Raw genomic sequence first — 13,158 nt, 5'->3', positions numbered from 1 at the left:
CGGTGGATCAGATCGGTTTGATACTTCTTTCAGTGCACAGTAGAAAATAACGTACAGTAGTACGAAATTTTTAAGTGCTAAAAATAATGCTGTTGCGATTTATATTGTTACTAACTCTTGTCGTAGTGGTCATAACAGTCAGCATTGATAATGAGGTATCATCGATGTGTTGTTCATGTGTTTACGGTGTAGTGTTTTTGCACATTTACGATTACTTATATGTAGATAAATTATTTTTGAAATAATTTTATTGTTTGCAAAATAAAATATATATATGCAAAAGAATATATTAAAAGTGATACGTATACAGAAATAAACAACTTTCAGATTTGTCACATGTTTTAATTTTATTTATTATTAAAAAAATTTTTTTTTAATAAGTAAATAATTCATTAATGCTGTTTTTAAAATTTTTTTAATATTTAATATTAAGTACTCTTTACAGTTAATTTGTATATATATTTTGCACTAAAATGTTTTTTATACTATAAATTTTATAGATGCAGTTAATAATTAACTGCAAAACTTTTATCGATTTCTATGTGATACGAATATCATAATCCATGTAATATAAAAAAATATATTTTAAATTAAAGTTACAATCAAATTTGACTATACGTGTGGAGGAGCAAAACTCGAATAGTACAAGTGGAGTTGATAATGATAAAGGATTTTGGGAATGGCTGTTTGGTTCAGTAACATCATATCCACCAACAAACACAGAACCGCAGCAATTAGAAAAGTGTTTAAAATGCAGTATGTTTATTTCATTTAAATTTAATCTTATATTAATATTTATGTTTTTAGATATTCTTACACTATAAGTAATGATTATAGTTATTGTTGATTATTTTATATACACACACACACACACACACACACACACACACACAAATGCGAGCTTGCGCACGTGTGTGTGTGTATATATTCTTTATATGTACATTTTTATTTCAAGCAGTAATTTTTGTGATATAAGATTTTTTTTTATATAAACGTCCAAATACAATCAATTACAGATTATGTTTAAACATTCACTTATTCATGAATCATGCATGCAGTAATATTAGTGAACGTGTACTTTAGAGTTTAAACGTAATCTGTAATTGACCATATTTGAATCTTTATTATTATATTTCACAAACTATTACTTAAAATAAAAATTTACACATAACTTTTTTACTTAATTTTTTAAAAACTTTCTTAGATTCTTAAACGGTACTTAGGTTCGTGAATTTCGGAACACCCTGTATATTTCAATAAGATATTATTGAAAAAAAAGAAAGGAAACTTGATATATATATATATATATATATAACGTATATGTGCATTACATTTGAAATAATAAGATACTAATTCATTATTTATAGCTTGTGGTTTAACAAACAAACACAATCGTATTGTTGGAGGCATCGAGACGCTTGTCAATCAATATCCTTGGATGGTCTTATTGTTGTTCAGAGGACAATTTTATTGTGGGGGTACAGTTATAAATTCACGTTATATACTAACGGCCGCTCATTGTATTGACAGGTGATCCATCTGTTCATGTCAATTTTTTATAATCATTGAATATATGTGTATATGCAAAACGATCGCTGAAATAATCAGATTTTTATTTACAGATTCGATGCGAGCAAATTGATTGCCCGAATATTGGAACATGACTGGAATTCAACCGGTGAAAGTAAAACGCAGGATTTTCAAATAGAAAAAACAATCAAGCACAGTAGTTACTCGACCATTAATTACAACAATGATATTGGACTTCTTAAGCTAAAGGGTACTATTAAGTTCCAAGGTTCGATGCGACCTGCTTGTCTTCCGGAACAAGGTATCTCTTATAAAGTTTATGCATTCCTATACACAAATAATAATAAAGATTTTATTGAAAAGCAATATTTATTTGTTGAATGATCGATATCAAGTATTTTAGATTTAAAAAAAAAATCAACTTTAAAGAAGTAGAAAAATAATCTAAATTTGTTCGCATAAAAAAATTACGAATTAATTATCTCTTTTAGTAAAAACTTTCGCTGGCAAAAAAGGTGTAGTAACCGGATGGGGTGCTATCACGGAAGGTGGTCAAGTATCGCATACTTTACAAGAAGTTTTTGTTCCTATTCTTACAAACGCAGAATGTCGCACTACGAAATATCCAGCACGCAAAATAACAGATAACATGATGTGTGCGGGTTTCAAAGAGGGCGGCAAGGATTCCTGTCAAGTAAGCACAAAGTCATATTAATTTTGAATAGTATCGTATAAGGAAGTAATATTAAGACATCAATTATTTTTAAATTGTTTATCTTAAACAATTAAATATTATAGCATATGTTTTGAAATATAAAAAAAACAATATTTTAATTATGTAAATAATTGTTACAATAAAAATATATATGACAAATAATGAGTGAAACAAATAAATGTAGGGAGACAGTGGTGGTCCGTTGCATGTAGAAGAGGACGGTGTTCACCATGTAGTTGGTAAGTTCAGCTTTATATTAATTATTTAATACAGACGACACGAAACGTCATGAAACTTGATGAAATTGTTAGACGAAATATAAGAAGACACTTTTAAAAAAACTTGGAAAACCACTCTCACGCAAGAGAAAAGAAATTAAAAAGACTAACTTTACAGGAGTGGTATCCTGGGGCGAAGGATGCGCGCAATATGATTATCCCGGGGTTTATACCAGAGTAAATCGATATCTGACATGGATTGCAAACAACACAAACGATGGCTGTTATTGTTGATATATAATTTTTATATAGACTGATACATTATTTTAATTAATTCATTATTTACATAACGATAGAAAATATGCAAGCTATAGAAGCAATCAATAAAGCGCACAATGAAACATGTATCGCAATTAATAATTCTTAATCTTAATCTAAATGAGATTAAGAATTGCATCATGACACGATAATTATTTAATACATATTTATTTATTTCTATTATACACGTATAACAAAATGTACTCATGTAACAAAATGTACATAACATACGATACACTTTATGACATTTTTATCATGTATATGAATTGTAGACACAACATTTTGTTTCAATGATTAAAAGTTAAGGCACGTACGCTCTTCACATTGGTTAATATTCACAATATAGAATGTATAAAAAAAGAAAGTAACAAGACTTTCTCTGTTTTTCGCAATCAAACGACTTGGAATTTCGGTGAAAACTCATATACATACATACATTGTATATGTTTGTAATGTTGTTTACATCACGCAATAAACAGTAGATGTAATTTAAAATAGATATATGCACGTTGTGCATTTTGTTATTGATATATGTTATCGATATATATTAATAGAGATTAATTTTTAGTTAATTTAAGTACAATGTATATGTAATAATTATTTAATGACAATTATTTTTTGTATAACTAGTAAGTAATTTTGTTTATTGTACACGATTAATGCATATGTATATATATATTAAGAAATTGTCAACACACAGCTTGGTTCCTTTATAATAGATGAAACATATATTTTTATAGCAATTACAGCAATTTTTATAGCGTGTATGAATTTTATTTATTTTATTATTAAAGTATACTCTATATACTAGTGACTAAAAGACCTTTAATTTTTACGTCTTCATCATTTGATGTTTTTTCCTTCATTTCATTATTTGCCGTTGATTCCAACCAATACGTCTCCATATTTCCTTTTCCCTTTATATAATAAATAAAATATAACTCCGTATAGATTACGTGATATATGACGTCATTAATTAATACATTTTCATAATACAAACCTTTATCTTAACAACTCCACGTGATTCGGTACGATAACGTCCTTTCGGTAACAAAGCTTTAGTGCTAGAAGAAATATGCACCTTTCCCGGCTACACCATACAATGTAATTAAATAGTGTGAAAATATTAGAATTCAAAAGAAAGAATACAACAGATTTGTAAGGTAATAAATTTGTTTTTAATTAATTCAAACTGTCATGATATAAGTAATTTACGTAATTATACATAATTGATATACCTCTTGAACTGTGGTTTCTTGAAATTACATTATCAATTTAGATTTACTTATTGCATGTGCAATTTAAATATTCGGTGTTCGTTTATAAAAAATAATTTAATTATAGATTAACCTCTTTGGTCATTATCTTTTATGACAAAATTAATTTAACATAGGAATAAAAATTAGGAGACACGAAACGTTAGTGTTTTATCACTAAAAACACACGCGTGATGTACAGCGCGAGATTGGATTGATTGTGAAATCTTTATCAATCTATGATCCTAAAATCTTTATCTACCAAATGAAATGTTTTAATATGGACTGTATATTATATTTAGATTTATTAGCGTTTAATATCACTTATGTTAGGAAAAGTTAAGATAACTGCATTACCAGACTAGAAGTCTGCATTCTGGAGGCCGTGTTAACAGTATCTCCAAAGAAACAATATCTCGGCACTTTGATGCCGACCACTCCGGCAACTGCTGGTCCAGAATGAATCCCTAAAAAGTTTCATAAATACTATTATCTCAATTAATTAAATTAATTTCTTCGTGTATTCGTCATCTATCGCTATACGATAATTAGTTACATACGATAGACAATAGTTAGTTCTTACGAGGATAAAATTATTCGAAATATCGAGAAAACGAAGCCATACTCCAAGAGCTACAAAAATACATATTACGTCCAAGAAGTTGGATGGCTGTATGCAGGGTTGTTACCTATGCGGATTCGTATATCTAGTCCGTCTGTCCGGTGCACCGCTAGCTGCCATATACACGCTACCAACAGTCTCAACCTGTCACAACATGATGTGGCAAATACAATGTATAATGTGATCAACGATATCATACAGTAGCTCAGATAAACTATCTTCGTGACTTAATAATATATAGAAATGTTTCAGTGACGTATGGTCAGGATAACGGATCACATGTTATGTAATTTTATGTTATTAAGATATTTTATATCTGTTTCTACCAACTTAAATTTAATCTCGGTTTACCTAACTCTTTATTTTTTTTTTAAACTCAAGACATTAGTGTTTTCGATCAAGTCAAGATAAATTTAACTGAGCAAGAGAAATATTTGGTTTTAGCCAAGATAACTTTTAACGGGTCACGTATTGTATTATTTCAGGATATATACATATATTATTAAATACTGCATTATCTCAAACAAAATGATACATAGGATACTTCCAATAAAATGATTAATCTTACTTTGTACACATTAAACTGATCCATCAATGTATCGAAACAGGAAAAAACGGCGTTCATTGATAAAACGATGTCCATCGCTCCTTCGATGGTTGAATAATCAAAGTCGCATAATTCGCAGAAAAGAACCGTTATTGATTCAAATGACTGTAAATAAAACATTTTTAAGTAATTATTAGATTTAAGTAATTATTATCCAAAAGATCTTGATTAAGATTGTGAAGTATATTTGCACACCTCGCAAGTGCTCAATGAACTGGCTCCGGCTCGCAATCGGTCTGCTACCGTTTGTGGAATCATAGAATATAGTAGCTCATCGCTCTTATTTTTCCATTGATCCAGTAACACATAGCTGTTTTCTAATTCCGTTGATCTTTGCTCTGCTCTCTCAAACATCATTTCCAACCTACGAATAATATTAAATTATATATCCGAAAAATTTTATGTGATGTATTCAATTTTAGATGAAATCGTTTTTTCTATTATTTAAGAATAACGACCTTCCACAATGCTGCCATCCTGCCAACACCAATTCTTTGCTCATACCGTGAGGATTTAGGTCATTTAAATACAGACCCATGTTAAGAAGTTCGTCTAAACTGTTGATCCTATTGCAATAAAATAACCTATTAGAAATCAGTTATCTTATGGAAAATGTAATTTATGGTAACATTAAGAACTTACAAAGGACTACAGAGAAATATAATAGCTTTAATATCCTCGATATATCTCATTTGACCCTTCAACAAGATACTTCTCGAACCTTGACTCCCACGTCTATCTAAAGCACTACTTGTGCTTGGCACATTATCTGAATTTATCATAAAATAATTATTTGCTCTAATTAGTTCCAATTCGAATATCACTGAATGCAAGTACATTATCTAAAAATGAAACATTTATGTGTATCTGAATGTTGTGTTCATGCATATGTATGTGTATAATCTATATTACAATTAGAAGTATTACCTTAATTTATAAAACTAATATTACAACCTTCAAGGTATATATAATTTGTATTACTTACGTTCCCCCATGTAAACGGAACTCCTTTCGGTCTTCTTAATTTGAATATTTCTGAAACATGCATGTTTAAAATGGACGTGGTACCGCCCCAAGCTTGAAGCAATTTATCACCAACCCCTAGTATTCGCATGACCTTGTTCATGATGACACCAAATGGAAAAAGGCGTAAGAAAAATGTGCAACTTATCGGTGGTAATTCACGGCCTAATGGAGTATTCATTCTATTGTTCTTCGCAATCTAATTCCCAATGTAAATTGTATAAAACGTTAAAAAATGAATGTTATAAATGTATTATAAATAATATACATATAATTGTAGTTTAATAAAGATTTAACTAATAATAAACGCAATAACAAAAAAATTAAAAGCATAATGTAGTACTGCAATGGTATACATATTGTTAATTAATTCTATCTAGATTCTATCTAGATTCTTTAAAAATGCAGAATGTGAAAACATTTTGCATTAAACGTTTTTTCTATTTTTTGTTTGTTTATTCTAAAAATTTTGCTATTTTTTGAAACTTTTAAACAGCACTGTATATGTTAATAATAACTTATTATATGTATATATATGTATATTTTATAATAATCTTCTTTCGTCTTTTCGAAACAAAAGGTACGATATAATCTCAATTTAAAACTCACATATTGTTGGTTATCGAAATTAATACGAAATTTAATCATTACGCTTCGAGATCCTGGAATACTATTTGAACTTTCTAATACTTTGATATCCAGTTCTGTATTATACAAGTCTTCCGCTATTTGAAATAATTGTCCTACAAAAAGAAGAATATTTTATATGTAATAGAAAATATAATTGAACTGAAAATTTACTTTAGATACTTATATTTGTATCTTTCTTTTTTTCATACATATACTTGTATGAATGTTTTGATAATATAGTATAATTTTTGTATATTCAATATTCAATATAGTAGTATAATTTTTTTATATTCAATATTTATGATATAAGACAAAAGAATAAATTCTTACCCATAAGGTAATGCGTAAAACCTTGCCGAGTACTTCTGTAAACTAAAACAACACCTTGTGGATCGACATGCGTTGTATACATAGATGGACTCTTCATTTTTGGATACGTGAATCTCATTTGCATGTGAATATTGTCTACACTTTGCAAAAAATCACAAAAATAACGACCAGTTGCTTTTATAGTACAATCATACCTAAAAAAATAAGTTATGTATTATGTGCAAATATTTTATTAATTTTTTTGTAAGTATAAGTATAATATTTTTCAAAATATACAATATGTACATATAAGCAATTCTAATTAAATTAATTTATTATATTAACGTGTATAAACTTCTACACACATTTCTTTTTCTTAAAGTTTGTGAAATTTTTAAAGGAAATATTTTGCATTCTTATATGTGTAGTTTCTATCGCTTCAACTTTCGATGATCGTAAATTACATATAATTAAAAGGAAAGAACATTCGAAGTTTTGGAAACAGTATTGAAAGTAATAAAAATCTACGTAGAAGTCATAGAACATGGTAAAAAGTCTAACAATAAACTGAAAGTCCAAGCTCTAAAAGAGACAGCATTACGTATAATAACAAACATAATAAATATAAATTATAAAGGAAATAAGAGACCGTATCAACTGCTAAATGAAAGAACGCAATATATTATAAAATGTAACTCTTTTTTCATCACGTCATAAAGTAAGCTCCAAAAGGTCAAGGATATAAGTATCATTAATAACAAATTCATAGGTTCGAGGCGAGAATCCTGTTAAATCCGAAAGTGTAGAGTGAAAAGATAATATGATGATCTAAACAAAAAGAAACGGAAATAAAATTAGAATTGGAAATGTATTTTATAATTATTATTTGTGTGCGTGAAATTGATTATGCAGTTTCTATACAGTTAATTATATTTTAAAAATTATATAGAATTGTCTCAACATATTTTAAAGTTAAACTTGTGTACATTTTTTAAATACACATAACTTACCCTAAATTGCTAAAAAATCTAACAAAACACTTCCCAAAAAATTGCATAATGTTATCCATAGAATCACCAGTATACTCGGCAAGAGCCATTGCTAAATTAGTCATTAGCACATCTGGATATATTTGTCTTGTATTAAAAACTATATGTTTGCAATCAGCTTTTTCTAAAATTCGAAGCCATACTTCTTCGCCAAATTCTAACTGTAAAAAATATTTTTAATATTTATGTCAAATATTTCATATTTTTATATTTAACACTTTAATTTTGTATTTAATATTTTAATTTAATATTTTATCTTCTAATTTATATAACGTAGATGTCCGAAGTGAACAGAGTGGACAGAGTGGTCGAACATATGAAAAAAGCTGTAATAAAAGCTATAATATATTAAAATAATAAGTTGTAATTCTCCTCTCTCTTTAATTATGACTTCATTAAAATAGTTAAAATTCAATGTAAATGTAAAACAAATAACTCATATAAATGGAACGTAGAATATTATTTGGTAAAGATAAGTATTTGCAATAATATCTTTGTTACGTCTGATAATAGATTTCATGGATCAATTATAAGTCGATTTAGATAATCAAACCAATTTCCCGGTTCCCCTATGTTAATTAATCTTTCTTTTATTAGAATGAGAGGTGGTCACGAAAATGAATATGTGATCTTCAATGAGGAAAGCTCTCAGGAGCCATATCGTAAATGAATACACAAATTTACAAATTGAAAGGATCTAATAAACAACTAAGAAATAATTTAATATTTTAAACATTTTTAATTGTACAAAGATATTTTTAAAAATTTAAAAAAGGAATAAATTGATTTAAAAAAATGGATTTACTAAAGATACATAAAAATAAATAAAATTGTTAATGCTTAATGATATAGTACACATAATGCATTATAATTAATAATCACTATTTTTACCATATTATTAAAATTTATAATATTGTCATTATTTATGTATTGTGTATATACTATAAATATAAAATACTAAAAATAATAAAAAAGAATAAAAATAGTAAAGAAATGTATCAATGCAATTGAAGTTATATTTTATATGAATAAAATACACAGAAGCACATCATGTAAAATACATAGAAGTATCATTAAGAGATAACCTATATAATTACAAGTAATTAAAAGAAAGTATAAGAAAGTATAAGAGGAAAGCAAGGAAGATATTATCAAAAACAAATTAATATAATCGGCCTTACATGTTGATAAAAAGGAGATTCTATTTTTAAAACTTTGTACAATTAAAACATCGGAGATTAAAAGGAAGTAGTGATAAATCCATTCATATTCAAGTACCTCGCTTATTACATATCTATAAAGCGTTTCCTTCGCAAGTACGTGGCATACATTATAAGTACGTAGATCAAAATTTTCAGAATAATTTTCAAGAAACAAATAAAACATATTAAGTTAATTAATTATTATGATAATGTAATAATATTAATTATTGTATGTAACTAACAATAACATAAAATAATGTTTTTACGAATATCATTAAATCTTGCTTTAAACTTCGTAAAGAATTAGACAGATTGATGAATGAGTTTAATTTTGATTCTGTTTGTTTGTCTCTACAAAAAGACATCATAACGAAAATTGCAAATATAGCTTAAAGATAAATGTATTCGACCTTAACTCTGCAATTAAATATCCGGTGAGTATATATACAGTTCATTAAAATGAATGCTGACGAACGTGCAATTAATATAGATTTGTCGAACTTATTAGTAAGTCGATACAAATTTTAATTATAATACAATTTATACTTTATATTTATTTTTTCACCATTTTTTTAAATAAAAATTTATAACAATTTTAATGAAATATAAATAAACTAATATAATAAAAGAATATATAATATACATATAGAACTGCATTTATGTACTTGACAAATATAGTAAAAGCACTGAATTTCCTATAAAAATTTAATCTTATTTTTTATTGTATGATAGAAAATAACTTAAATTGACATCAGTTTTAATTTATGAAATTTTTAACTGTTACATGAATTTATTGTAATTTTTTTTTAATTATATAAATAAGTATAATATATCTTTTCTCTGAAAATGAAATGTCTATCGTGGAAAAAGAGAACATGTCAAGAAACATGATAGGATTCATTAAAATCTGCGCAGCTAGGAGATAAATATCCTTTGCATAAAAAAATTCGATCACATTTATTTAACGTAAAACACGTGAAGGAGAAATTGCCTTTAATGTTATTAATAAAAGGAGAAAAGTAATCAAATATTAAGTATTCAAATATTAAGTAATATAATAGTTAAGTAAAAGAATTTGTCTGAGAAATAGTTTTAATATTTTTTTTTAAATTGCTTTATAAAGAACAAAAGAAACTTGTTCTTCATCAGTACAACATTCACAATCTCAAACTTCTTAAATTGAATATTTCCAAGAGCAGCTGCGCCACTATAATCTTATTAAATTTATTTAGCGGTTCTCTATGTTGTTCACAATAAACAGAACTAGAATTTTGAAATATAAAAAGAGCATTAAAATAAGATTTCCAAACTCATGCCAAATTTAATAAATCATCTTTTTTAAATTTTTATATATATAAATGCAGTTTATAGTTAAATGATTTAATTACAAATATTAAAGAAATGTTAAATTATTTCGTGAAGAAAGAATAATCAAAAAACAATTTTAATAATTAAGTAAATTAATAAAAAATATGTGCTACTTATTAAATTATTTTGTGAAGAAAGAATAAACAGAAAACAATTTTAATAATGAAGTAAATTAATAAAAAATGTGTGCTAATTTACAATACTTATAAATTGTAAAATTATATTACTTACGATTTTATAATACATAAATTTTTATTTACCAAAATTGAAAAAATCAAAAAACATTATAAATAATGTTTCTTTACTTCTTTAAATTTCATTATTAACAACATATTTCAATTAATACATGAACGATTTATAACATAAATGACTAAATCATTTATTTTTTTCAAATAGTAGTGTAGTAATGTATAATAAAAATTAAAGAGTTTTTTCAATAATAAGATAATTTTTAATTTTTGCCATAATATACAAGGGAAAACAAATTTTAAGAAATTATATAGTAAACTGCTTATGTATAGTACGTAAAGAAAAACAAAGAAAAAATAAACTTTTAATTCAAACTCAATCGTTATCCAAGTACATGTGTCCCAAATAAGCTGTATATATCTTAAGTTAGTCAAATATACAATATAAATTCTATGATTTGTTTGTGCTTTACCAACCTGTACGAAATATTGCACACTTTCCAGTAACATCCCGTACATCTTGACGAACACGAATTTCACTTTACTTTAACCGTTTGTTAATTAAATTAAATAACGGAAATATTCGATTTGCAAAACGTTTTTTCGCAATCTTACAACACTAATAAACCAAAATCCTTCGTATTATCTAGCTCCATTGTAATCGCGACGTTCGGAAGACAAGTTTCGCGCCATTAGAATCACAACCATGGTACTCAGTGTCATTTAAACAATAGACTCCCTGCAGTGAAGAGAGGGAAGTTGAATGATGTGCGATAGATCCTGTTTCGACTGTGGCTTGAGGGTTACTCAAGCTAACAAGGATGGATTGGAGAGATGTACCTACGCGATGCGTGTGCGCAGACTTTATTGCTGTTTTACGGAGGCGTTTATCCTGAATGTTTCAAAAAATAAATTTTAGCTCGCAATTATTTGATACATGTTAAAATTATTTACGTTTAGTTTCTAGAGGGTGATTTATTAATTATATTTTGAATAATTAAAAGATTCTTTTTATTAATATTTACATTTTAATATATTACAATAAATTTGTTTCCGAAAGAATACATAAAGACATATTGCTTAAGAATACAGGTGTTCTTAAAATTATTAATCACGTCAGAAAATACATAAATAATTTTTCCAATTGTGTTTTAATCGCGACACGAAATTACGCACGCGATACGATCGAGACAACCAATTCGCATCGTGGAAAAGGGGCAACAATGAATTCGACTATCGATTTAAAACATCTCAATTTTATTATAGGAGAAATTATATAAACTTACATATATAAATATATTTTGTCAATATATTCTCTGTCAAAAAGAGCCGTGATTTCGAGATACTTCCTTAATCTTCCATATTTTTACAATCATATTTTTACTCCCTCTATCTGTAATCCAGGTTTTTTAAATGTTAAAACCTTAATTTAATAAAAATTGAAAATTGAGCAAAAATGAGAAAAAATAGAAATTTGTTAAAAAATGTATAACTTAGCATTAAAAAACCAAACTTCTATCTTTATTATTTCAGAGAAATTTGAGAGTGAACTAAATTTTACTTTTATCAAAAATAACCAAGATTACAGACGGAGAGTTAAAATTAAATAAGCGGAGTGTGTGAGAAAGATTCTTTATAACTGAAAGATATGAAAGAAATAGAACAAGAATTTATATATTCGTTTCCGCATATACGTATAAAGAAGTACATTTTAAGAGGTAACGCCAGTGAAAGTCGTATAAAACATCTATTATTTTCAGAAAACGGAAATTGATCAAATATTTATCTCCATTCGCGCATTAGATTTTTACTTCGTCAAAAGTCAATACAAAGTTACGATTATATCGTAATTTTTATCATCATCTCTTGATTCAATTGTAAACCTTAAGGGCATCCTAAAGCGAAGCTCGAACTCCGACAAAGTCATTAGATATCGCTACTTTTTCAGTGCACTGACATGTCTTTATATACTACCACACCAATATCTCACGCAACCTATGATACATTCAATCGCACGTTCGTGTCAATTTTCGTATAACAAATTCGCCGCGATAAAGCGTCTAAGATTAATTCTTAGAAAAGACTAATTCTCGATGTTATTTGTTCGTGCAAACTACGTAGAT

The 13,158-nt window shown here is 27.0% G+C and overlaps 2 protein-coding genes across 2 annotated transcripts; one reads left to right on the top strand and one right to left on the bottom strand.

Annotated features, from left to right (window-relative positions):
* Nucleotides 1–32: 32 nt before the first annotated feature.
* On the top strand, nt 33–2,851 carry LOC108724604 (trypsin-1). The gene is made up of 7 exons (XM_018451049.1): nt 33–155; nt 597–756; nt 1,368–1,530; nt 1,623–1,831; nt 2,022–2,224; nt 2,430–2,484; nt 2,642–2,851. The coding sequence occupies exons 1-7, from the start codon at nt 87–89 to the stop codon at nt 2,755–2,757; spliced, it is 975 nt and encodes a 324-aa protein (XP_018306551.1). The 5' UTR covers nt 33–86; the 3' UTR covers nt 2,758–2,851.
* A 722-nt stretch (nt 2,852–3,573) lies between these two features.
* LOC108724645 (soluble guanylate cyclase 89Da) lies at nt 3,574–11,554 on the bottom strand. The gene is given in 14 exon segments (XM_018451103.1): nt 3,574–3,698; nt 3,782–3,871; nt 4,395–4,504; nt 4,727–4,751; nt 4,753–4,803; nt 5,228–5,371; nt 5,462–5,630; nt 5,725–5,832; nt 5,909–6,108; nt 6,252–6,488; nt 6,899–7,032; nt 7,250–7,443; nt 8,239–8,438; nt 11,513–11,554. Coding segments are annotated over 14 exon segments (1,821 nt in total). The 3' UTR covers nt 3,574–3,581.
* Nucleotides 11,555–13,158: the final 1,604 nt, after the last annotated feature.

Source organism: Mycetomoellerius zeteki, unplaced genomic scaffold, assembly GCF_001594055.1.
Source record: "Mycetomoellerius zeteki isolate Tzet28-1 unplaced genomic scaffold, Tzet1.0 scaffold31, whole genome shotgun sequence".
NCBI classification, from domain to species: Eukaryota; Metazoa; Arthropoda; class Insecta; order Hymenoptera; family Formicidae; genus Mycetomoellerius; species Mycetomoellerius zeteki.
Note: the sequence above shows the minus strand (reverse complement) of the source record. Positions and strands in the feature narration are given on the sequence as shown.